Raw genomic sequence first — 22,805 nt, forward strand, 5'->3', positions numbered from 1 at the left:
AGATTATCAGGGTTGTGCCTCATGTAGAGCATCCCTCGTTTTGTGCAAGTCCCCTGCTCTGGAAAAGTCTGGGAATCAAATCCTCTTTTAAATACAAGGGGATGGTATCCGGTAGTGAATTCTTCTGTAAAGCAGAAGATGCTGGTAATTTGTGTGGGTTGAAAATGTGGATTTTCCTACATTGGCTTGGCTTAACACGAGGCCCATTTCTCCTGAGATCCTGAAGGGTATAGCAGTGCTCCTTCATGCGTTCGTTCATTCGTGAGTTTATAGAGCACCTGTTAGGTTTCAGGTACAGTTCTGGGTACTGGAGGTCAGACAGTGAACCTTTTCTCTCTCGTCCTTGGGCTCAGAACACCAAGCCATCCAAACCCTCCGAGAGGCCTTTGGAAGACCTCCTCCTTGGGCCAGATTACAGGCAGGCATGTGACCGATTTCCCTTTGACCCTTTGAAGAAAAGAATAATATCCAACCTACCCAAGGGAAAACAGATTCGTTTTTCGTCCTCTGTCAGAAAGAATGTGGGAGCTGGGGGGAATTGTTGCAGTTTGGGTTGGGGCATTGGAGGAAGTATCAGGGCTGCTTTTCCTTCCACTGATGAAAGGGTTAGCAATTTACCACTTGAGGTCACTGAATCACAGGTTTTTGTTTTTCCTGCCAGAGACCTCAGCCATATGACCCCATGTCGAAGACCGCTTGTTTTTTGTTTTTCTCTCCTTTCATGTCCCTCAGCTGGTGACTTGGTTGGAGGAGATGGGGAGGGGTACGATGGGACCCTGGGACATAGAGAAACTCTGATTGCCAGGGTCACGGCTCACATTGAGTACTTTAAAAAAATGTTTTTTTATCAAGGCAAAATTCACATAACATAAAATTAACTATTTAAAAGTGAACAATTCAGTGGCGTTTAGTGTGTTCACAGTGTTGTACAACCACTACCTCTATCAAGCTCCAAAACATTTTCATCCCCCCAAAATGAAACCCCATACGCATTAAGCAGTTGCTCTCTACCACCATGCCCCGCCCCCTCAGCCCCCTGGCAACCACCTGTCTACTTTATCTCTATGGATTTGCCCATTCTGGACATTTCATATAAATGGGATCATACAATATGGGGTCTTTTGAGTCTCACTTCTTTCACGTAGCATCATGTTTTCAAGGTCTGTCCACGTAGTGGCATGTTTTTAAGGCTGAATAATATCCACTCGTATGGATAGATCACATTGTCTCTTATCCATTCATCAGCTGACGGACATTTGGGTTGTGTCCACCTTTTGGCAGTTGTGCCTAGTGCTGCTGTGAACACGCGTGAACAAATATTTGTTTGATTCAATATTTGTTTGTTTTCAATTATTTGGGGTATATACCTAGGAGCAGGATTGCTGGGCTGAGGGTTCTTTTTGAAGGCAAGGTAAGAGAAAAGAACTGAAAGTTAAGGGGACGGCAAGGGAGAATCAAGGAAAAGGAGTCACTCCTCATACTGATTGTACGAGAAGACGTGAGGAAACGTGCCTCAAAGCTGCCCCGTCAAGCAGACCTTGATGGTTCCTCTTGTAAGCCACTCGTGGGCCTGTTCCGACTTTGGCATCTTTGCCTGTGCCAGTTAACTTTGGGCTGTCTCAAAAAGGCAAATTCACCTGCAAATGACAAAGATCTGTTGCCAGCGAGGAAAATTAGAGGAATGTGCTGGGGGCTCTGAAGGCAGCTCCAAGAGAAGCTTGGAGCCCCAGGAATGTGGTGAGCAAGGGCTGCTCTGATGGAGTCCTCGTGTGACCTGTGCGGGGGACAGCAGTCACTTGAATGCATATGTTCCGGACCCAGGCTGAGTAAGCACATGACTTTATAGTCTCGCCTTACAGTAATTTCTGCCCCGCCGCCCACTTTTTTCCCCATGTGTTTATTATGCTCTTACTGTGTGCCAGGCACCTGGGCTTCGGTACCAGGGAGGCAGTGATGAACAGGACAGACGTGGGCGCTGCCTTTAGGGAACTTACGATCTCATTCCTTTATCTTTCGGGACACCTAGCACAGGGCTAGGCACAGAATAGACACCTACCTGACAGATGCCTTTGGAAGGAATTACTTCCAACTCCCAAATGGCACAGGGTACAGAAGAGGAAATAAGCTGGCAGCCGTGACCTCAGAGTTTTTTCACATAGAATGCACAAAAGATCTAATGTACATGATGAAAGGTTTTCCGCTCTGGCTGCTCGGCCATTACTTGAATGCTTCTCTCTGACTGCCTTTTCCTCTCGGAAGAAACCCTTCATCTTCTAGAAGGTTGCTAAAAAACGACTGCTTTCAGTAGCTCACAACAGCTGATGGGCATTTTTGCTGATAGAATGTGTGACCCAAAGGGAAGGTATATTGGACCGTGGCGGTGCCTTCCATCCAGGAAGCTTAGCTCTGCTCCTTTAAGAGTAGCTGCCAACTTCCTCCTGGGATTTGGTTTTCAGGGGGCACCCTCACCTCACCTGTGCCCTTTGGACTCTCTCCTGTCCTGTTGCCCAGGTGTCACAGCTAAATCAGCTTGCCAACTGTACTACGTGGCATATTGGCAACCACTGGGCCATGTGCCCACAGATGACACAGTTGAATTTGTCATGGAAACCTGCCTTTTGTCCACGTGGGGCTGAGAGGTGAAACAATTCACCTAGATGATGCTTAGCTAGGGAACAAGGAGGCTAAGGGGTGACCTGATGTCTGTTCTCAGATCAAGTAAGCAAAAGGTTTAAAATGGGGTTTTTTTTGAGAATTTGGTGGTCCAGTGGTTAGGACTTGGTGCTTTCACTGCCAGGACCTGAGTTCAATCCCTGGTCGGGAACTAAGATCCCACAAGCCATGTGGTGCAGCCAAAAAAAAAAAAACAAAAAACAAACCACTGAGTCCTAACCCCTTAGCCTCCTTTTTTCCTAGTTTCATCCATGTTATAGTGTGTAACAGTACTTCATTCCTCCTAATGGAGGATTGGATAATATTCCATTGTGTTTACCCACATTTTTTTTAATCCCTTCATCAGCTGAATGACATTTGGGTTGTTTCCACTTTTTGGAGATTGTGAATAGAGCTGCTGTGGAACATTCATGTATGAGTTTTTATTGGAATACCTGTTTTTAATTCTTTTGGGTATATACCTAGGAGTGGAAGCAATAGGTTTTCATGAGGATAAACTTGGCCATTCCCCTCCCCACCATGTTTTCAAAGATGAAACAGAAGGAATTATGCTTCCTTATCTTACTTTGAATTGGCAAGATCGCGATTGGATATATGAACATTGTGACCAACAGGGAATTGAAATCCTGGGATAGGTCTAGGATTCTGCTTGCAGAGTAATTCCCTACATCATTTGAAGCAGGGGTCGCAGGCCTAAATGCCTTCAGGCTGATTGTGTTAGAGAGCAGAGCAGGCTGGGTGGGACCTGCTGAATTGGAGAACGCACATGTCGCCTCTCCCTCCAGCCAACTGTTGACATGTAGGAATGTGGATGCAGTGTTGCCAGATCTCCTGATTTTTTTTCAAGAAAAGTTGGAAATCCGAATTTTTAAGTGAAATTTCCCGATTTTAAAATGTTAGAAGTTAATTAAATTATAGGGGTTTAAAACACTGGACCAAAACCTAGGCAGTAAGCGGGCTAGGTTTGGCTGTTGGCTGCTGGTTTGTAACCTCTGATGGATAGCAGGAAGCGGATTTCTCTTGGGTCGCTCCCAGCCCCTCTTATGGTCCTTCCTTTCCATCTTCCATTCTCCTAACCCCATATGGATATACTTTGCTTCTAGATTCCTTCTCTAACCTACCTCCTTTTCTCACTTCCCTCTCTTCTTTCATCAGATCACCTCTTGGATCTTCAGGGCCGGGCAGAGGGTGATCCTGGCGTTTCCTGGGACTTTTACAGCAGTTCTGTGTTGGGTAAGCTTTAAGTGGGATTCTTCCCACCCTTGTCTATGGCTCAGAGGTTTGGGATCTGCTTTGGGTTTCACTGATTCTTCTCAAAGCTAGGAGTGACCTAATGGAGGTAGCCCTTCTTCACCCATTAGTAGCTTACAGACCCTTTCAGCCCACACTCTAGCCCATGCCTCCCCCAGACTCAGAACTTGTTGGCCAAAACCAGGAGATGCCATTGATTTGGAGAAAGCCACCCGTCATTAGCCCTCTACCACTCCCCACCCTGGGTACTTTAAAAATTCTCTCTTTTCCAAGTCCCTTTCTCCTCCGTGGCTTTGTCCTAACCCTGCCAGAAGCGCCTGTGTGCGTTGTCGCCTCTTCTGGTATTGCTCACACTCCAGAGGGACCCAGCCCCTCATCTGGCAGCTACCATTCCCTCCCTGCCCTGCCCCCAAGATGCACACAGAGTTTCTGAGATAGCTGCTGTCTCCCGAGCCCTTAGCCTTCTTGCCCGAGCTTTCCTTTGTTGGAAGAGCAGTGAGCCTTTATCTGTGGCCGTCATCCGGCATTCACGCATTGGACCAGGGGCTGCAGATCGAGGGAGGCACCCGCTACTAAGCTTGGGGGGAAGCTGGAGCAGGAGAAACAGGCCACACCCGAACACACGGCTGGGGAAGGGAACAGGCTGAGCCCCCTCCGGGCTTCTGGGGACGCCAGCAGGCAGTCTGGTGGCTTGGGAAAGCTGCGGTTTGAAGGGCAAGTGTTTTCCCTTGCCTTCGACTGCTGATGACATCTTCAGGCTTCTGTCTCCAACAGTTGGGCAGCGTATCCTTCACACCACCTTGCTTTTTTCCGGTTGAAAGGTGGAGGAGTATAAGGAATCTCTGGCCACAAAGTACTACCTCCCAGGGCTAGAACTTTCACGTGCCCTCCCAAGGATGTGAGCCACGAGATGAGAGACATTTGGCCCTGACCGGGGATCTGGTTGTTGGTCTCCTGATCACCCACCGCCGCACCTCTTTGTCTTGTTGGAACATTTCTTTTCTTTGGTTTTATGCATGTAGCTAAGTCCTAATTCCCTGTATGATGTCTTTACAGAGGAAAAAGAAGGGTTTGCCTGTGACCTCCTACATAATCCTCCTGGGAGCTCCGATCAAGAAGGAGATGATGTGGAAGAGGATGATTTTATGTTCGAGCTCTCAGACAAGCCTCTTCTCCCTTGCTACAACCTCCAGGTGTCAGTGTCCCGCGGGTGAGTGTTTGAGAGATCTATGAGGAGCAAGCACTAGCAGCCTGGCAACCCTGGCCCGCCTCCCTGCGAATGCTGGAGTTCTCCAGAAGGAAGCTGAGACCTGGAGAACAAGTGCTAGAGCATAGGAAAGATAATATATGACCAAGTCCAGCCTGACTTTCCAGCCCAGATTAGATATGTTCAGAATAGCTCTAGGTACATTGACTATGTGTGTTTTCCAAAACCAAAATCTAGATTCACTCTCTGAAGGATTTTTGCCCTGTTCCTGGGTGTAAGAGATGATCTGGGAGATATTTGGGCTGGTGAACTATTAGAATCTCTGGAACATTTTTGTGGTTTCTGGGGACAGCCAGACAGAATATTTGAAATTGAGATTCTTGGAAAAGCCGGGACATATGGTTGCCATAGCTATGGGGCCACCGGGGTCCTTAAGTAATCCACAGGCTGGTTTCTCATTGCCTTAATGTTGGCGAGATGATGGCGTGGCCGCTGTCCTCTCAGATTACCGTGCACATTATAACGAGGATCACCCGTTTGCGGAGGCTAGGATATACTTGATGCTTAGCATTAGACTGAACCCAATTTAACCTTTATTTGATGATTCAGAAGGGAGTTCAGCGGCCTGCAGGGCCGTGGCTGTACTGGTTAGGAGGATGCAGGATACACTGTCCTTTTGTTCTTGGCCTCCATCATTAAGTGTCCTCTTCTTGGTATCTTCACATATTTCAAATACCTTTGCAGACACTTTTAAGGATACTTTTTCTTTGATATCTATTTTTAAAATATCAGACCCTATTTTTTTTAAACGAAAGCACATGAAGTGCACTTGATAGAGAGACGGGGAGGAGGGGGCAATGGATTAGGAACCCTGTGAGGGAGCCCCTCAGTTGACGACTCTAACCACTAGACCACAGTTTCTTTGCATCCCTTCCCCCCTGGCCTGATAAGAATAAAAATAGCCTCTATGATGACACTAGTAGGGATCAAGTTTCACGGGGTTTTGGTCCTTATTCTTCTGGGCATAAGCTGATCCCTGAGGGCGGGGCTGGGCCTCTGGGATATAGTATTGCACAGTTAATTAATTCCTCCAAAGTATTCAGCACCTCCTTCTCTGAAACAGGATCTTGGGCCCCAGGCAGTAAAAGGACCGGGGTAGTGTGCTTTAGGTGCGGACAGAACACGGGGCAACCGAGGGCCGCGCACCACTCAGCAAGCTGGGTGGCAGGCAGGTTTTCCGTTGAGAGCTTGGTACCAGCAGAGCTGGTTTTCCTGATGTTACATCCTCCAGCGCCACTTCTGAATCTGCCCTTCCACACGGCTACAGCACGATGTGAACGTTTATGTTCTTAAAGAAGTGTGTGTGTGTGTGTGTGTGTGTGTGTGTGTAGAATGATGACTCCGAGGCCCTGTGGCTTTCAGAAGTGCCTTCTGACTCATCAAAGCAAGACTGAATTGTGATCACCAGTGTTAATGTTCTGAGGGGGTTTTTCCTCCATTCTTTGAAAGCGATGTCCAAGTGTCTGGCATCTGTAGTCCCTTTCCCTTAACCCAGAACACCCCATTCCCTGATTGTGTGAGATGACAGAGGTTATTGTCATTTGGAAGAAATGCTGCATTTTAGGGATGAGGACTGTGGGTCTGGGTAGAAGTTTTAGGTGCTGTACAGAACATTCAATTCCAGAAACATGTCTTAAGCAGTTGTACCAGGTCAAACCCTGAGGGCTAGAATATAGCTCTGGCCCTCAAAGAATCTCCAGTCTGATAGAGGACACAGACAAGTATACCATTAACTCTAATAAAAGACCAAGTTCCTAAGCAGATTTATTATTGTAAAACACTCAAACAGTTCAGAAGGGTGTCAAGTGAAAAGTAAAAGTTCCGGTCCACCCCAAGTCCCCATTTCTGTGCCACAGAGAGAACCACAGTTTACATTTCTTTTATATTCTTTCTGAAATGGGCTCTGTTACAGGTATTATAATAGGGGTACAAGCCAAGTGCCATGAGACTGTGGAAGATGGGATGAGCAACCGGTTACATCGGGGGAAGGCTTCACTGGTGACAGGGAGTCTGCACTGCGCCAGTGAGGAGAGGAGGATGGAGGGTGTGGCACGAGCAAAGGCACTGAGGCATTCAAGTTCAGAAAACAGGGCTAGTCCTTCATCAAATGGCTGGCACTTGGTGGGATGGGGATACAGTGCGTGTGTGTGTGTGTGTGTGTGTGTGTGTGTGTGTGAAAGAGAGAGAGAGGGAGATTGGGTGGAGACAGGGCTGAAGGGGTTGAATGGGGTCGTGTTTGAATGGGGTCTTGCATGATAATCATGCTAAAGAGTTTGAAGGGTTTTTTGCTGGAGATACTGGGGATCCATTGAAAGTGGTTTAGGGAGTGAGTGAAAAGGTCCGATATTCTTTTTAGAAAACGAAGAATAACAGAGGACCCAGTGAGGGTGGGTGGGGGGTGGCTCTTGGCAGAGGGAAACCAGTTAGGAGGCTGATGCAATATAGTCCAGGCTAAAAGTGGTAAAGGCTGGAAGTGGGACAGTGGAATGGCGAATGGCGAGGAGGGACAGCCCTGGAAACAGGGACCACTGACATGGGGATGCAGCATTTCCTCGTGGTTTAGTCAAAGCAAGCGTTTGGCCCGGGCCAGGCTAGCAGCCCCCCTCCCAGCTGCCCCCAGGCTGTCGCCCAGTCGGGTGTGCTCAGCAAAGTCAGACTGGCTGTAGCTGTAACGTGAGCTCTGGCCCTGCAGAAATGATGGTGCTCCGCTGGAGAAAAAACTTGTCTAATGCATTCCAGAGCCAAAGAGAAATGCCTTTTGGATTACCCGCAGTTTAGGCCTTTCTCCACGGCTCCCCCTCTGCCGGGGAAGGTCTTGGAGAACAAGGAGGCAGGGGAAGCAGGAGTGAGAACAGGAAAGGGAAGCCAGACAGGCTGGCAGGGATCGCTCGGGGCAGAACTGGTCCCAGCAGATGGTAAATTCCAGGTCACGGGTGCGGGTAAGGCCTGGGGAAGCCTGCTCAGAGTTTTAGGTTCTGGAAGGCCCATTTCCCTCCTGCTCCCAGTTTTTGGAAGAGGTCACTCATGGGTTGAGTGCTCGCCATTTAGCTGAAAGCTGGGCCTGCCAATGTGGGGGACAGGAGAAAATATGCACCTCTGCTACACCCATGGGGCCTGTGGCTTAGTGGAGGGTGGCCAGACCGGCAGCCCTCCCACCTGCTCCCAGCACCCCACCCCCGCCGCCCCGTCCCCTTGGCCCCCTCCCCTAACTCCCATTCTTGCCTTTTCTAGGCCCTGCAACTGGTTTCTCTTTACCGACGTCCTGAAGAGGCTGAAGCTTTCCTCGAGGATCTTTCAGGCTCGGTTCCCGCACTTTGAAATTGCCACCTTGCCCAAGGCCGAGTTCTACCGGCAGGTGGCCTCCAGTCAGCTGCTGACCCCCGCCGAGTGGCCTGGAGGCATGGACGCCACCTCCGCCCCGGGCTCCTCTGAGACTGTGGAGCTGGTGCGGTACGAGGCGGAGCTGCTTCGGCTCCTAGGGTCTGAGGTGGAGTTCCAGCCTTGGAACAGTTGACCGGGAAAACAGCCCCTCCCTTTTCTTCTTTCTCCTCCCAAGTTCACCCTTCCCCCACCTCCCATGTCTTTCCCCCACCGAGCACCAGACTGCAGAAAGAGGCAATAATACGGACCAACAAGAAGCCGCCTTATCAATGCCAGCATTAGTGACTGGATTGTTTTTTGTTTTTTGTTTGGTTACAGTTAGTTCTCATCTCCCTGTCATCGTCATTGTTGTCGTGGTTGGTGACGGGGGTGGAAAGTTGAACTCCACGTCTGAGGACAAGAGGTCCCAGGGGTGGTGGGAGGTGGCGCCAGGGTCCCTTGGACTGGCCTCCTTGTGTGTGACCAAGACCAAACCTGGGCCCTGGGTGGCCACGGCCTGTCCGGAGGAGAAATGAGAAAAGCCCAAATCTCTGAGCGCCCCCTCTGTTCCCCTGTGTTCTTTTGTCTTCCATAGTATTTATTTTATTAGTATTTAATTTGTATTGTTTCATTGGTTTCTGATAAGTCTGTATCACTGTGACGATTTGAGACAACTTGTTGTATTGAGGGACTTTCTTCACCTCCTTTCTTTGTCTTTCTCGATTAAGCTCTGAAGCTGTTCCCTCCCTCTGAAAAAGTTACTCCCAGGTTTTTTTCCACCACTGGGGAGGGGGTGGGGAGGGGTGGGGGGGGCCATTGGCTTGTGACTAATGATGGTGGCTGGTGCTGGCCCAGGTCTGGGGGGTGGGGGGTGAATCCTGAGTCTTTGGTGCTCACCCCTCCCCCAGTTTTTCCCCGTTTCACCCTCCTGCCCTTTGCAGCAGCCCTGCTGTCTCGAGATTAGTGTTTACTGGGGAGGGGAGGATTATGGGAGTAAGGGGTTAATGAGTTACTCTTACGGAGGAGAGTTGAGAATGGGTCTGAAGGATAAGGTAGCCCCCTCCTTGCTGTCCTTACTGCCCTCCTCAGAGTGCACAATATGGGTTTGTTCCTGCAGCTTTCCCCCCTGAGCCCCCGGCCGCCCTGGATACTGAGCCTCTCAGCTCCCCACCCTTGTCCCCATCTCTCCCCCTTGCCTGACTCAGAGCACCCCTTTCCTCTCTCTTCTCTCTCTCCTCCCTCCTTCTCCCTCTGCCCCCCACCCCTGTTCTCCTTTGGAATCTGCAGAGGGCTCTGGGATTGCCTGCCAGATGTTGAACCCAGGCCTCAGCTATTTCCTAGGTTGAGGGCAGGAGTCTGGTCTCCGGCCAGCCTCCACTCCTGCCTGGGGACCTGGGGCTGAGTGTGCGGCCCTACCAGGCTTCCCTTCCAGCGCTGGGTTTGTTCATGGAGAGAGAGGGAGGGGCTTGGGCTGCTTCCCTGTCCCAGCTCCCTCTGTGGCGTTGTCTGTCCCACTCTTGTTCTTATTTTTCTACCAATTGCTATTTTTCCGAACAATCCTTGTAGAGAGTATGTGCCATCCAAAGGCGGGAGGGCCTCCCTATGGCCAGCTCTGGTTGGAGATGGTACAGTTTTATTGTACAGGTGCTAAAACAACAACAACAAAAGAAGAAAATGGAAAAAAAAAGGACAAAAAAAAAGGCAAAAAAAAAAAGAGCCAGTTTGAGGATGGGACAATCTGTTCTCTGGAGACTCCTGACCCTTGCAGGAGCATTGGTGGTTATTTTCTTTGTATTGTGTTTGTTCTTTGTTCCCAGGGGGAAGTTCTAGGCCCCCTTCTGTAGGACTGCTCCCCACCCCCACCATACTGCCCAGGTGGTTTTGAACAGTTGTTCTCCCTTTCTAAAAAAAAAAAAATATATATATATATATATATATGTATGTGTGTATATATATATATATATATATGAAATTGAGGGGTTTTGGGGGTTTTAATTTTTTGGTTTTGTTGGGGTTCATGGTATTGTGTGGTTTATTTTATGTTTGCCTTTACTTTTTTGCATTTGGGTGTGTATTCTGGCTGCCCTTTATGTTTAATTTTAAGCAACTGGCTGTGGAGTCAAAAACACTTGCATACTGAAAAACCTGTGTCAGGGCTTCTGTCTCCTGTCTTCTCTCCTCCCCGTATTGGCTCTTCCGTGTTTACGGAAGGTGGGCATCCCCATGAAGTCAGTGGGGAAAGCCCTGATCCTGCTTTGCAGTTTTGGGTCCTGATGGGCACAGCAAATGAGGACAAGGTGGAGTGGCCAGTGAGCATTTGGGTCACTGGGGCAAGATCTGGAAAGGAAAGGAAAGGCAGGGGCAAATCCTGGGGGTGGGCCAGTGGGGAGAGTTGAGCACCTGCGTTGATTGGGCGCGGGGGGGCGGGGGTTGGTGGGGTCCCCCCGCGCGTGTGCACACGTTCCTCGTTCTGCACAGGAGGAGCATGATCGGAGGGAGGGACCCTCTTTAGGTGGCTGTGAGGGATGATCCTCTTTAACTCAAGGAAATCACCTGCCTGCCAGCTCTCTTTCCTGCCCTGGGCCACCTGTGTCAGCAGCTGACTTCATGGTCTTGTCACTGCCCTCACTGTCATGCCGGTGTCCCCCCTGCCCCCCTACCCAGTGCAGTCATTCTGTGGTTCTGCTTTCCCAAGACCCAGCTACTATGGAGGCAAGATGCCCATCCTGGATTTTACAACTTTTCTCCCTACTTCTGAAAACCAGTGGTAGAAGCTATGATTCCTTCTGACTGCTGGCTCCAGAATGAGCCCGTTATTGTTTGAGGGGAACGGGATGCCTTCAGGCCTGGGATGAGGCCCTTTTAAGCTATGTTCTTAGGACCTCTCACTGTGGCTGCAGTCTCTGGAGAGCCATATCAGCGTACAGGCCAGGGGTCTGTGTGTCTGGCCGATGGGAGTCCAGCCAGCTCCCCAGTGATCTGTGAGCTGCCCAGATGGAGGAGCAGCAGCAGTCCTCCCCATTGGCCTCCACTTACCCACTTTCTGATCCTGAGGCCTCGGGTTCCCAAACAACACCTGAGGCCATGTGGCGAGTGCAAGGATCCAGCTAGGCCAAGGATGCTATGGGAGCTCAGAGGGATGGGCAGGGGCACAGGGTTGTTCAGAAGTGATGCCTAGTTGACAAGTAGGAAAATGGGAATTAGAGGTGGCAGGGAAGAATCTTTGAACTAAGGAGACATCTGAGCACAGGCTTGGAGACAGACGACAAGGGTAGTATGTGCAGGAAACTACAACCCACTTCAGTGTCACTGGAGCTAGAAGGTACAGGTGGGGGAGGAGGGTGTAGGAGCCCTGCCAGCCATGCCAGGGAGTATGGCTTTGACTTTTGCCTGAGGTGATGGGGAACCATGGGAACTCTTTAAACCAGGTATGACAGAGTATTTTTTTTGTTTTTCTTTTAATACATTGGTAAAAATGTGCTGGAGGTAGGACAGGCAGAGGGAGGGGAAAAGGTGATTCCTTGAGATTCAGAAGAAAGGATGAAGGGAGAGTCGTGGGGATGCTATAAGGATTTCCACTTAGGGCAGGAGGGAGATGCTGTGGGCAAAGTCCGAATGACCCCAAAGGAATAGGTGATGGTCCTTTGGGGACCCGTGGACAGCCATGGGCGTTTGGGGTGTGTGGGTGTGCACACCCCTTTATTTCTCTGGAGAAAGGGGATGAGTTAAAAGCGGGACCAAACAGCAGTTTCTTTTCTTGCTTTTGGGTTCCCTTCCCCACACCTTTTCTGGAGTCCTCTCACTGCCCTTCTGCCAGAGTGGGAAGATCAAAGCAGGAGGTACGGACTGTGAATCCCATAAAGCAGGAGGTAAATCTGCATCCCTGGTCCGGACTAGGGTGAGGACGATGGCCTCTTATTAAATGATCTAATCCTTTCAGTGCGGCCTAGGGGAAAGAGCCAGCCCACCACTTAGCATCTAGGCTGACTTCGGGTGAGAGAGAACCTAATCTTTCGAGCCTTCATTGCTCCATCTGCCAAATGGGGCTCAATTTACTGCCGAGGGAAGAAAATCATACTGAGTAAACATGGCTGTTTAGCTGAAGTTAGTTCCTCCTACATGCTGAGGTCACGAGCTTACAGTTAATGATGGTCTTACCAGAATGTTCATTTTGGGGGTGCAGTGTTGAGAGGGAGGCCCTGTTCAACTCTCCGTACTCCGAGGAAGGATGACCCGCGATCCGTTTGGGTTGGGGGGGGGCGGAATTGGGCGGTAAGCTCCTGCCCCTTCCATATTTTACCCTATGACGGGGAAGCTTGTTGGGTGCTTTACTGTGTCCCGTCCCTGCTAAGACAAGTGCGTGTGTGGTTCGCGGAGGATGAGGTCCGCCCCAAGGGCGGCCTGCTTAGCTCCCAGGGGGAGGGGCCAAGTGCTGGAGCCTTCTGGACCCCGCAACGGGGCGGGCCAGGCTCCACGTGTTCCCCGAAACCACGGGTTTCCATGGCGAGGCGGGCTGCTAAGCTGCAGCGTTGGGCAAACGGACTCGGACGCCTCCCAGGAGCCCGGGCTCACGCCGCGGGCGGTCGGGGCCCTCCGCGCGCAGACGGCTGTCGCGGGTGCCTCGATCACTCTCCGATTTCAAGGTTGAAAGCGGCGGTGCGTGCAAATGTAGCTAAAGGCAGGCCGCGGTGGGGAGGTGGCCAGGCCGGGCGCCCCGCGGCTGGGGGCGGCGGCCCGGTCTCACTCCCGCCGCCCGTGCGAGAGTGGCAGCCGGCGCAGGAGGCCAGGCCCGCCGCATGCTCACCTGCTAGTCCCGGAGGCTGGGGGTGGGGGGCGACGGGGCGGGGCCAGGGCGCGACCGGCCAATGGGGAGAGGGCATTCATTCGACTGCTGAATTCCCTCTGGAAAGGGGAAGGGGAGGGGGAGGGGGCCGGGGGGAAAGTTCCAAGCTACGGAGCGATGGAAGGCCTTGGTGGGGGCCGGAGCCGCCCAGGGACAGTTTGGGGCGCAGGGGCAGGACTGAGGGAGAGGAAGATGCCGGCCGCGGCCGCCTCCGCCAAGAGCGGCGCGCCCCGCCCTGGCCGCCTCTCCCTTCCCGGGCTCCGCTGGGTCACCCGCCCGCCTGCGCCGGCTCCATAGCGCCACCTGCTGGACGCCGGCCGCACGCCTGGAGTGCCAAGGCGGAGGCTCTCACAGGCTGCGACCGCCTTGGCCTCCCAGGCCTAGGAGCGGCCGGAGGGCAATGAGCTCACCTCGGATCCAGCGGCTTTGGAGCCGGAGGCAACCGCCTCTTTAAAAATACATGATGGGGTCAGAAAGACTGCGACCGTGAGAATAACTTCTTGTTCCGCCCCTCCCACAGGGCCTGACACTTCTACCACTCAGTCCCACCCAGGGATGAGGAAATCGTGATGAGTCTGTCCCAGGAAGGGGGCAGCAGAAAAGGGCAGGAGTTCAGAGTCTTCGGGGCACCCAGTGGCAGCAAGGCACTGCTGGAAGCAGCCTTGGTCTCCTTGTGGACCCTGCTGTCCTGGGGTGGCCGCAGACGTGGGCAAGGGAGGCAGCTGCCTGCAGTGCTGTATGAGGGGAAAAAAGCCGTGGTAGCCCCCAAGTATGGGTTGTCCTTTTCTCGCCCCTCTTGCCTGCCTTAGTATAGGGCTGAAATCCCCATGATTAGAAACAGGACTCATTCATTCTTTCAATAAACATTTATTGAGCACCTACTGTGTGCCAGGCACTGTGCTAGGCGCTGGGGATACATCAGTGACTAACACACAGTCCCTGTCCTTGAGGAGCTCACAGTCTATCGGAGGGGAAACATACATAAACACATAGCTAAGGAGCTACCATGTGCTAAGTGCTACAATAAGAGGTATATACAAAGTGCTGTGGGAGCTCAGAGGAGGGAGTAATGCATCAGCTGCTGGGGGTGAGGAGCAAGTCTCTTGACTCTATTAAACCATTGCAAAGGCAGGGATGTTGTTGCCACGTGACCCTGGTTGAAATGAACCTGTCTCCTGAGGCTCTCCTCTAGCCCTCTCCCATAACTATATCAGCACAGGTTAGTTTATCAGATATTAGCTAATTTAACACTTCGAGTAGGAAAGAAACTGGACAGGGAAGTTTCTTTAGGGGCAGGAGATGTTCAAAGTAGTAACAACTCTTGGGTGCTAAGGCTGGGGGGTGGGGTGGGGGTACCATGAGGGCACTGAGCCAGGGAGGGCAGGCCCTGGGCAGTGGAGCACCTGGGGTGAGTGCCTGTGCAGAGGGGAGGTCGGAGGTCACCTACCTCAAACTTTGGTCCCCCATCTCTCACCAGCTCAATCAGTAACCGTCCGCTGATGCTCACTAGTTGCTTCGTAGTGTGCCCTGCTCTTTGGGTGATACAGTCCCCTGCCCCTCAGAAGGTAACACACTAATTGGGGAGACTAAATAGGTTCAGGTCACTGAAGATTTGAGTAACAGTTTGTGATCATTATAGAGGAGATGTCACAGGCTGCTCACAATCAGTTGCCAAAAGAGTGGCAACTGCAACAAGTTTAAATGAACTCACTTAAGGATAGGCTGGTCTGGGGAGGCAGCTTCCATGAACCAAGACTTGAAGGATGGATACAACTTAATTGGTACTAGCGGGGTGGGAAGACCATTCCGGTTGAGCAGAAGCAAGTAAAGCAAAAGCACAGAGGTGGGAAACTCCAACAGAGGCACATTCAAAGTCCAGCCAATCCATCCCTTTGACTGGAGCAGTACACAGGTCAGGGGAGCAACGTTGAGCCGACTGGGGAAGTCAGGCCCTGATGGTGAAGGGCCTTGCCAGAAGGTCAAAGACTTGGGAACCTGTCTGAAGACAGAGCTGATGCTAAGCGCAAAATACTTCTGGAACGGCTGCCCTGAGCCCTCAAGTGCTCCCCCACACCTCCTCCAGGACCCCTGGACTGCCTCACGATTCAGAAAATAAAGGGTTAATGCCCAGCTGCTCAGAACAGATTGGAGGTGAAGTATTTTGAGTGTCACCCCGACCTGGAGGCATCCTGGCAGAGGAATAACAGAGGTGGTGCCCTGGCAGATTGGACGGGCTGAGTCGGATCACCCCGGGGGGCTGCCAATATGTCTGGGGAGGGGGTTAAGCTCTGAGTGAGTTTCAGCTAGGCTGGGACTGTGGAAGAACGGCCAGATTTGAGAGACAGTGGGGAACTGCGCTGGAGTTCAGGAAATGGGGAGGGGACAGGGTCAAGTGAACGCAGCCATCAGCTGGCTCTGAAATGTCAAGCTTAGAAGGTCAGGAAAATGGTGGCACCATTAACAGAAACAGGCAAGTCATGACGGCCGTTTTGTTTCGAAAGGTTTTGTGTGTGTGGAGGACTTTCAAAAATCCATTTTTGACAGAGGGGCACTCTTTGAGGGACTGACAGGCATCCAGGTAGAACTATCCAGCAGACCGCTAGAAATGTGAGCCAGAAGCTGAGGAGAAGAGTGAGGGCTGGAGCTCTAGATTTCAGACCCAACCCAAAGAGCCCTCCTGGAGCCAGGAGGATGGATGAGGCCCTTGGGGGCACCCACGTGTAAAGTGGTAGATGTGGAGCCAGCACGGGCACAGAGAGAGAGGGTGACGGAGGGCTCGGATGAGCCCAGCTAGTGCCGAAGGGGATGGGAAGTAGTGTCATGTGCCGTGAGGGCTCACAGGGGCCAAGAACTGTGAAGAAGACCTTCGTATGATGAGTTCTATGGGGTTGGGGTGAGGGGGGCAGGGCCACTCTTAACCCATGTGGCACCTTTGTGCCAAAATTACTTTTAAAGGTGACCCTTTTCAAGATGCTTTACTTTCCGCCACCAGGAAATGGTCATAATAAACTGATTTTATTAGAAAAAGTCACGTTAACGCCAAGCGCTGGAGACGTGTAAGAAATACACCTGCACAACCATATATGCTTCCCTCCTGGGGGGAGAAGAGGGAGAACAAGAGGACGATAATGGGCTTGGCAGTGACCAGGAGAGAAGGGCAACCAGGGGAGGTAGTTAGGTCACGTGGCTGGTTTTGTGCCAAGGACATAGCAAAGGTCCTGAGGCACTGATTCACATTAACCAAATTCATCAGATAATATCACTGTTTCCAAGGCTGACACATTAGAGCTCTTAGCCTGGCTCTGAAACTTGGCGGAGAGAGGAAAGTGAATTCACAGAAGAGAAAGGGGACGGGATGGAGGCCCCAGGTCGAGGGGTTGACTTCACGAGAAAATTGGCTGAGCCCTTCTCAGAAAGAGGAAAGACGGAAGGAAGGCACGTGGAGAGACAGGAGGGACGGGAAGCTCACAGCTGCTGGCTCCCATCTTCGTGGAGGAGGAATCAGGGTGAGGTGAGAAAGCTGGAGATCAGGGGCCGAGGCCCACTGGAGGTGGTCTGCTGCAGCCGTCGCGGGAGTGGCTGGGTGGACCGACCTGTGAGGGGAGTAGAAAGTAGGCTGAGCAGCAAGTAGGCACGAGCAGGGACGGAGGCGGGCCCAAAGCACATTGCTACTGGATTATCCGACTGTCCCCGGCACCACCTGCCAGCAGGGAAGCGGCAGGGGCAAAATTAATCAGGAGGGAAGCCAGGATCCGGGGTGCAGGGCAGGGCGCCCGTGAAGGCTGGTGTTACAGCCCGAGCCCTTGGCGCAAATATCCAGCTAATTTAGCCCCCCTCCCCCTGGGGACTTTGTGGCTGGGTCTGCCCCCAGAGGGGCGCTTCAGCAAAGCACTCCGGGGAGCTGACGTTTCCGGCCTGCTGGCTGATGACTGGTGGGCAAAGAGGCTGAGCCCAGGAAGAAAGCGTCTTCCCCAACACACGTGCCCATTGAAGGTCTCCTCCCCTGGACCTGCTCCAGCTCTGTGACATCTCTCCAGATTTGGGGGCTCCAACCTGTACCCCATAGGCTCAGAACAACCGAATCTTGGTTTGTACAAAGGGAACCGGAGAAGGCTTTCCCTTAAAACAGAAAATTCCCCATCTCTGTGGCTGACCCACAGAGAGACACACACCCTTGAAGACCTCACAGCTACACCCCCGTCCTCACCAAAGAAATGGAGATACAGACCCACGAGTACACACAAATACGTACAGAGATATTCACATACGGGATAGTAAATACTCTGTGGAGGGAAAGAAGATGGTGAAATACAGCCAGGTGAAAAGACTCTTTTCACGAAGCCCCTACCCCAGCCCTGGCTACAAACGTCTCAGGAGGTCTGCCCTCCATCACCAAGTCAGCCTATTACCCCGACAAGAACATATCCCCTAGTGCTCTTGAAAGCCGTGGTCTGACACCAGGGATGCTCCGACTGGGCCTGTCTTGGCCATGGTGACGCCAGGCAGGGGTGGGGCACGGGGGTGTGGTGTACTGCCACCCCACTGAAATATAAGGGCAGGTGCACTACTTAAGTCAGTCTCTCTTAGAGGAAGTCCGTATACAAATGCTGCTCAACTTTGCCTGGTGGGTCACACTTCCCCCCAAGCCCTCCGTTTATATGTCATGGGGCTCCATCTTAATGAGGGAAGTGGGGTTGAATGGGGAGAAGGGGGCTGGGGTTGGGGATCTGGTCAGCAGGCTCCCAGATGTGGTCACACTAGGCTCAGCCGTAAACAGGGACCCTGAGCCCGAGGAGAGCTCAAGTTCAGCCACCGGGGTCAGCCCAACAGTGGGGCGGCTGGGAGGAGAGAAAGTCTGGTTTCCCAGAAGGCTCGGATTGTGGGAACCCCTTGAAACTACCTGGGTTGGAAGTGGCTGAAGGTGAGCCTGATCCCTCAGGAGCTCCCTCAGGGTCTCTTCAGGAACCAGCAGCCCCTCCATGGGGGCCCCAGTCATCATGCCCTGTACATAGGAGGAGGGCCTCAGCGGCCCCTCCTTGACCCCAGGGGCTGCTGTGGCACCGGAAGTCCTGATGAAGGCCGCAATCACAGTCCCGGGGGGCTGAGAGCTGGGCCCGGCTGGGCCAGCCCCTGTGACCGAGGGTGGTGCTGGATTGGTCGCACAGTTGCCCCCAGCCAGAATTTGGGGGAGGCTACTGAGAATCAGCGGAGCCCCTGGTGCGGCCACCTGGTTCTCTTGGAAACTGGTGTTCAGGGGGAAGGAGGCCTGCAAAGTGAAGGTGTCCTTGAAGGTCGAAGCAGGCGGAACACTCTGGAGAACGAGCTGGGTTGAAGCAGTAGTACTGGCAGGAGGCCCGTTGGTCAGCACGGTGGTCAGCGGGATGGTCTGCAGGGTCAAGGCCGAGCCTGACCCGACAGGGGCCACTCCTAGGTGGATGTTGCTGGGCACTGAAGACGTACTGAGGAGACACAGAAAACAGATTTGGTTCAGGTAGGAGGCTCAGAAGGAGGGCACAGGAGGAACGGAGCCGAAGGCGTTTTCTTTCTTTGTCGTCACTTTGGCTACCGTTTGTTGAGCACTTAGTAAAGGTCAGGGATCATTCTAACTGGCTGGCATGCAGGATTTCACTCAATCTTCCGATCAGCCCATGAGTTGAATAAGATTAACAATCTGATTTTACTGTGTGAGGAAACAGGAACAGAGAGGTTATGTAACTTGCCCTAGACCACACAGCCAGTAGCAGGGACACATCAAGGCTTTCTGACTCCAGAGCTCGTGTTTGTCACCGCTCCACTCTACTGCCGGCCCTCTTCAGAAGAGCATCCCTGTGGCCCACACCAGCATAGTAACAGGTACATACATATAAGCCAGGCAAGGCCCAAAGTTTTCATGGAAAATTGGAGGCACCTTAGTGTGGACAAGAAGTAGCAAGAGCTTTCCTGGTGGGCTTGGAGGGCCTGAGGAAGGCAGGATGTAACATTCTCTGTTGCCTCTTTTCTGGAGTGGAGGAGGCTTGGGGGGATGGGCCCAGGAGTGGAGGCTCCCGGTGGCTGCTTGGGGAGCACTCTGGGGTAACAGAAACAGCCCCAGCTGGCAAGAGAAGCCCCCCAGGTCAACAGCTGGCTCGGCCGTTACATTGGCGTGTGACCTCAGGCAAGTCACTTTTCCTCTTTTAACCAACAAGTGTCCCACTGGCTTCCCAGGGATGCCACAAGGGTCCCAGGAGACCCGAGAGAGTGCGGAGCTTTGCAAGAAGCTGAAAACGCCCCCCATCACGAGGTACTATGGGAAGACTTGGAACGACCTGGGTGCACTTACCTCACAGCTTTGGTGCGTTTGGCCTGGCTCTCTGGTGGAGAGACAAGCACCGTGGAGGTAGTGGGGATCTCCTCGTCTAGAGACAGTCCCGATTCCAGACTCGCAGATGGCTGTAGACCAACGTGCTGAACCTTTGGCTTTTCCCAGGAAGTGGCGCCCCTGCCATGCGGGGCAGCTCTGGATGATACCCTGGAGCTGGCTCGCCGGGTGGTGCTGCTGGACGAGGTGGAGGGAGCGGAGGCCTGAGGGGATGTGGCTGTGACTTCACTTCTCTCATCCTCGTCTTCAATCACCACCAGGTCCTTGGGCATCTCCTTAAACTGGTACACCAGCCTCTGTCCTTCCACTTTGGCAAGGATGCCTCTTTGGTAGTAATATCTGTGGGACACGGGGCAGAAAGTGGGGGGTGAGCCAGGGACACACCACCCTCCCGGGCAGGGCGCGCACGAGGTGGAGGCTGGTCGGGGAGCCAGACGGGAGCCCAAGGGCAAGGGAAGGGGTAGGGCCAACTCTCGGACTTGGAAGGCTTTTATGAAATTTCTGATCTCTCCCCCTGATGACTCAAAGGGTCCACAAGAAGGGATTGCAAACGCTGATCCCCATCCTGCTTTGGGGCAGAGGACAGGGGTGAGTGAAGGATGGGAGGGGGTGGACGATGGGGGTTCAGCGGTCCCCCAACCTGAGAGACCGACCGTGGGTAAGTCAGGCCCATCTTCCTGGGCCCCTAGCTTGCAGAATGTGAAGGAAGCCCTTCTTGGGGATGGGGGGCCCTAAAGTTCTCTTTCTGCTCTAAAAAGAAAAAAGGCTAGGACAGAAATGCAAGAGGAAGGGGACTGTCCCTCCCAGGCGGGACCTGGGAAATGGGCTGGGGGGCAAGCAAACGGGAGGGTCACAGGAATTCCCTCCTCCGAAGAGTGTCCCGGTGACCCAGGCCACAGGAGCGAGGCACTTACACATCACCCAGACAGAGCCCAGTCTCTTCAGGGAAAATTGGAGACCCCTTAGCGACGGGACTCCTTGGACAGAAGGAAGAGCTTGGTGGCCCCTCAGGGCAGGGGCTCCTACCTTAGTGCCCGCCCCATCGTCTCATAGTTCATGTCAGGCTTGTTCTTCTGCTTCCCCCACAGCTTGGACACCGCTTTGGAATCCACCAGCTTGAAGATGCCTTTCTCTCGCTGGGTCCACTTGATGTACTTGGGGCAGGTGTTCCGGTCTTGCAGAAGTGCGAGGAGGAACTCCCACAGGTAGATGGTGCTGCCTGCAGAGCGGCGGGCGGTGAGGGGGCGCCCAGGCCCCCCGGCTCCCTGCCCGCCTCACCTGCCTCCCCGCCGTACCTTTGCCGTCCTTCGATTTCTTCCGAATGGGGATGCTGGGGTCAGTGACGGGTGAGGTACTGCGGTTGCCCTTGGTCTTCCGGACTGTGGGGGGATGGTGGGAGCAGGATGAGGCTGAGCCCAGCCAGCGTGAGCGCTGAAGGGCAGGCTCCTGAGAGGGAGGGCCCAAGCGCTCGCCGAGTTAGGGGTGGTGAGGCAGACAAGGAAGAGGCAGGTTGGGAGGCCCAGGGTCACTCTCCACAGGCATAGCCTTCAGGTGCCCGCACCTGCCCAATGGCCCGCCCTCGTTTTCAGGCCCCAAAGGTAGAGCAGAACACCGCTCCTGTGTGGGGCAATGGAGTGCTTGCCGATGAGCCACCTTTACAAGATCAGAATCTGCCTCGCCTCATTTCTGAAACAAAAAGGCAGCCTAAAGGCGTGACTGTGGTGCGGATAAGTGTGGCACCAGGGTTTGCTTGCCGCACGGACACGGCAGTATCGACCAGCCATCGCCTGAGTAAATCAATAACACTGGCGCTTGGGAAAGCCCAAAGTCCTCTCCCATACGTGGTCTCGGCTCCGTAAGCTCCGAGAGGGAAGATAAGAGCACGGGTTGAGGCAGAGGCCCCCAGAGGGCCAGGGACTGGCCAGGGGGCCAAGCCTGGTGTCTGAACACTCAGTACAGGATGCAACCCATGGGGATCATTGGGTTTTTAAAAGTTTACATATCTGCTGGGCAGATGGGGGTGGCCTGGGCAATGTCAGGCTTTGGGCAGGCCACCTGATGAGGCCCGTCTTTCCAGAAGGGAGGACTTTCTGTCCACCCCGCCACACCAGAGAGCTGTTCTCTTAATGTGTCTGTGAGCCTCACCCCGACACTCACCCCTACTTATGGTCTCCCTGAGCCCCTCCTACTGCCCACCACCCTGAAGGAACACTCTCCCTCCCCCCCCTCCCCCTTTCTCTCTCTTACTTCTCTTCTTCGATTTTCCAGTCTTCTTGGCACTTTCTTCTCTGGGGACCTTCTCCTCCAGACAGTGTTCCTCCTGGTCACCAGTGTCACCAGCCCTGTTCAGGGCGTCGGGCTCAGAGACAGGAAACAGGTAGCTGGGCAGAGTGACGGCCGGAGCAGGGTCCGGGTCTGGAAGCATTTCGGAGGTGCTGACTGCAAGAAGAAAGGCCTGAGGTGGCTGGGGCCCAGGGCACGGCCTCCCAGTGCGCAAGAGAGCGGCGGGCTCCTGGGGGGGCGGGGCGAGGCGCCATTCCCCACGGTCCCAGACACAGGATACACCTGAAAACGCCTCCCGTGTCTCACAACACTAGGAGAGGAAACATCTGCAGAGCTGTGGGCACGAGCTGGCCCCAATCACGGCGGCCACATTTATAGCCCACTGCTGGTGGTGGGGAAGTTCCAGGTGACACCCAAGGAAAAGGGCCACCTTGATTTAGTCATCTACTCATTTCACAACCGGAAGGGGCCTTAGACATCATTTAGCCCAATTCCTCTGCTTTTCTGGTGAGGAAACTGAGACCCAGAGATGGCAGAGCATGTGCCCAAGGTCACACAGCAAGCTGGTCACACATGCCTGGTACATGCAGGCACTCAGAAAATATTTGTTGAATCCTGAATGAATATTAGTGACAGAGTCGGGGTTAGGAATGCTAGGATTCAGAATTTGCAGCTTCAGGGCTTTCTTTCCCCCACTGTATCCCAGCGCCTCCTTGGGAGGGGGCAGTTGGGGCCAGGAATCCTCCTGTGGAGTCACGGCAAATGCCTGG

At 53.2% G+C, this 22,805-nt stretch overlaps 2 protein-coding genes across 15 annotated transcripts in view; one reads left to right on the forward strand and one right to left on the reverse strand.

Moving 5' to 3' along the window:
- The window catches only part of BCORL1 (BCL6 corepressor like 1), a 60,425-nt gene extending 51,575 nt beyond the window's left edge, over window positions 1-8,850 (forward strand). For all 10 annotated transcript variants that reach the window (XM_036840795.1, XM_036840793.1, XM_036840803.1 and 7 more), the window contains 3 exons: window positions 3,829-3,906; window positions 4,981-5,134; window positions 8,423-8,850. In XM_036840795.1, coding sequence (XP_036696690.1) covers window positions 3,829-3,906; window positions 4,981-5,134; window positions 8,423-8,705 — 515 coding nt within the window. In that variant the 3' untranslated portion in view covers window positions 8,706-8,850. The remainder of the gene's footprint in view (window positions 1-3,828; window positions 3,907-4,980; window positions 5,135-8,422) is intronic.
- Window positions 8,851-14,274: 5,424 nt separating this feature from the next.
- The window catches only part of ELF4 (E74 like ETS transcription factor 4), a 40,298-nt gene continuing 31,767 nt past the window's right edge, over window positions 14,275-22,805 (reverse strand). For 3 of the 5 annotated variants that reach the window (XM_036840384.1, XM_036840385.1, XM_036840382.1), the window contains 6 exons: window positions 22,000-22,191; window positions 21,048-21,131; window positions 20,779-20,971; window positions 19,714-20,091; window positions 18,295-18,853; window positions 14,275-17,677 (listed from right to left, as the gene is read on the reverse strand). In XM_036840384.1, the coding sequence (XP_036696279.1) occupies window positions 17,183-17,677; window positions 18,295-18,853; window positions 19,714-20,091; window positions 20,779-20,971; window positions 21,048-21,131; window positions 22,000-22,191 (1,901 nt within the window). In that variant the 3' untranslated portion in view covers window positions 14,275-17,182. Of the gene's footprint in view, window positions 18,854-19,713; window positions 20,092-20,778; window positions 20,972-21,047; window positions 21,132-21,999; window positions 22,192-22,805 lie in introns of all 5 variants that reach the window. The other 2 variants (XM_036840387.1, XM_036840386.1) reach the window with 2 other exon arrangements.

This window comes from Balaenoptera musculus, chromosome X, assembly GCF_009873245.2.
Source record: "Balaenoptera musculus isolate JJ_BM4_2016_0621 chromosome X, mBalMus1.pri.v3, whole genome shotgun sequence".
NCBI classification, from domain to species: domain Eukaryota; kingdom Metazoa; phylum Chordata; class Mammalia; order Artiodactyla; family Balaenopteridae; genus Balaenoptera; species Balaenoptera musculus.